At 34.8% G+C, this 1,641-nt stretch overlaps 1 protein-coding gene across 1 annotated transcript; it reads right to left on the bottom strand.

The window, feature by feature from the left end:
- Window positions 1-286: 286 nt before the first annotated feature.
- On the bottom strand, window positions 287-1,009 carry LOC139889487 (UPF0481 protein At3g47200-like). Its single transcript, XM_071872435.1, has one exon. The coding sequence runs from the start codon at window positions 1,007-1,009 to the stop codon at window positions 287-289; it is 723 nt and encodes a 240-aa protein (XP_071728536.1).
- Between the last annotated feature and the right edge of the window lie 632 nt (window positions 1,010-1,641).

Raw genomic sequence — 1,641 nt, 5'->3', positions numbered from 1 at the left:
AATCAGAACGCCTGATTCCACCAACAGAGCAATATCCGTCTTACGATCAACTAATTTAAAAAGGGTCATTAAATATGATGAGATGTAACAAGGAACGAGAGTTGAAGATTGCTCATAAACGACGAAATTTCTCATAATTGACAGTGTGATTTCTTGAATACGGATAACTGGCATTCTGAGAGTAGACTTACCCCAACATCGATATTTAGATGATTCGACTTGTATTGTCAATGGCCAACTTGGATCTTTAGTAGGCTTAAATCTCACACCTGACCTCTTTAGTCCACTAGCACTGAAGATTGGTGAACTTGAGGATTCGGATGGAATAGATTTTTTTGGTATGTAGAAGGCCAAGAATATGATCAGGAGTAGTTCCTGGCCTTGGGATATCAATTTCATTTCTTGGGTCTTGTACAAAAATGCTAACAACTTGAAGAGCATCAAGAACAAGGTCAGTAAGAGAGGCACTTGGCCGACATTTCAAAATAGTGCAATCAAAGAGATCTTGAAGAACAAAGAAAGGGATTTGGTTTTCTAACTTTAACAAATCTTTCATAATCGATTCGCCAAGGAACGAATCAATATCTTTATCTTTAACTTTGTAAATGAACTCGAGTATGAAGAAACCATCCATAACCATCATATGTGCAAGTTCAACGTCAGTATAGGACACCATTTCATTATAACTTTGTTTTATATAATTGATAGAACCAGTTACCTTCTGGACACATTCTTCCAACGTGGGCTCATGAGGAAGATCTAACCAACCCAATAGATCATTTAGATACGTAGCTTTCCGTGCTTCGAATGCTTGCACGTGTGTCGCTGCTCTATGGAGAGGTCCAATAGAGACGACCTGTGGGATGTATGACTCAGGACTGATATCTATGAGCTCAGTAGGAACCTTAAAAATAGATGGTTGATATGCACGATGATGCCCTTTTAGTTCACAAGCAAGTAACTGGACAGTTTGGCCAACGATATCATTATTGTTATTGTTATTAGCCATTAAAGAGGTTAGCTTGAAACTTGAAAGATGGGTGCACTATGTTGAGAAATGTAAGAGAGTACGTGTATGTGAGATTATTGAGATTGTGAGATAAGTGTTCTTTGTCTCTGCTTTGGTTGCATAGTTAAATTATACTCTGTATATAGTTGGAAAAAAAAATGTATGTGAGATTATTGAGATTGTGAGATACGTGTTCTTTGTCTCTGCTTTGGTTGCATAGTTAAATTATACTCTATATAGTTGAAAAAAAAACTACTGTACACAGTTAGTCCTTGCACTTTATCCATAATACTAGTGCAGTAGTACCCTTTCTGAAAAACAAAATAAATAAATAAATAATGGAGTCCTTTGCACGTTACAAATGCAAATCACACGCTATCAATAGTGCAAAGAGTTGAGGGATGCAAGTAGGCAACTACTAATCTCATTACAAAAAAAATGTAACGCCTTAAAATATACTCCGTAAATAATTTAACTGTCTTTGACACCTGTAAGTGTCACTATATTTTTTACACTTAAAAACATCAAAAATGTTATAATATATAAATATATATATAAATGGATAGTCAATTATTGATACACAAAAGTAATATTATTGTATTTCCTAAACTTGTGATATTTTTGCTATAAAT

Source organism: Rutidosis leptorrhynchoides, chromosome 2 (genome assembly GCF_046630445.1).
Source record: "Rutidosis leptorrhynchoides isolate AG116_Rl617_1_P2 chromosome 2, CSIRO_AGI_Rlap_v1, whole genome shotgun sequence".
NCBI lineage: Eukaryota > Viridiplantae > Streptophyta > Magnoliopsida > Asterales > Asteraceae > Rutidosis > Rutidosis leptorrhynchoides.
This window is presented reverse-complemented; position numbering and strand designations above follow the sequence as displayed.

Coding starts and splice junctions, on each gene's coding strand:
- LOC139889487 (XM_071872435.1), bottom strand. CDS start 1,009: ATGGCTAATAACAATAACAATAATGATATCGTTGGCCAAACTGTCCAG.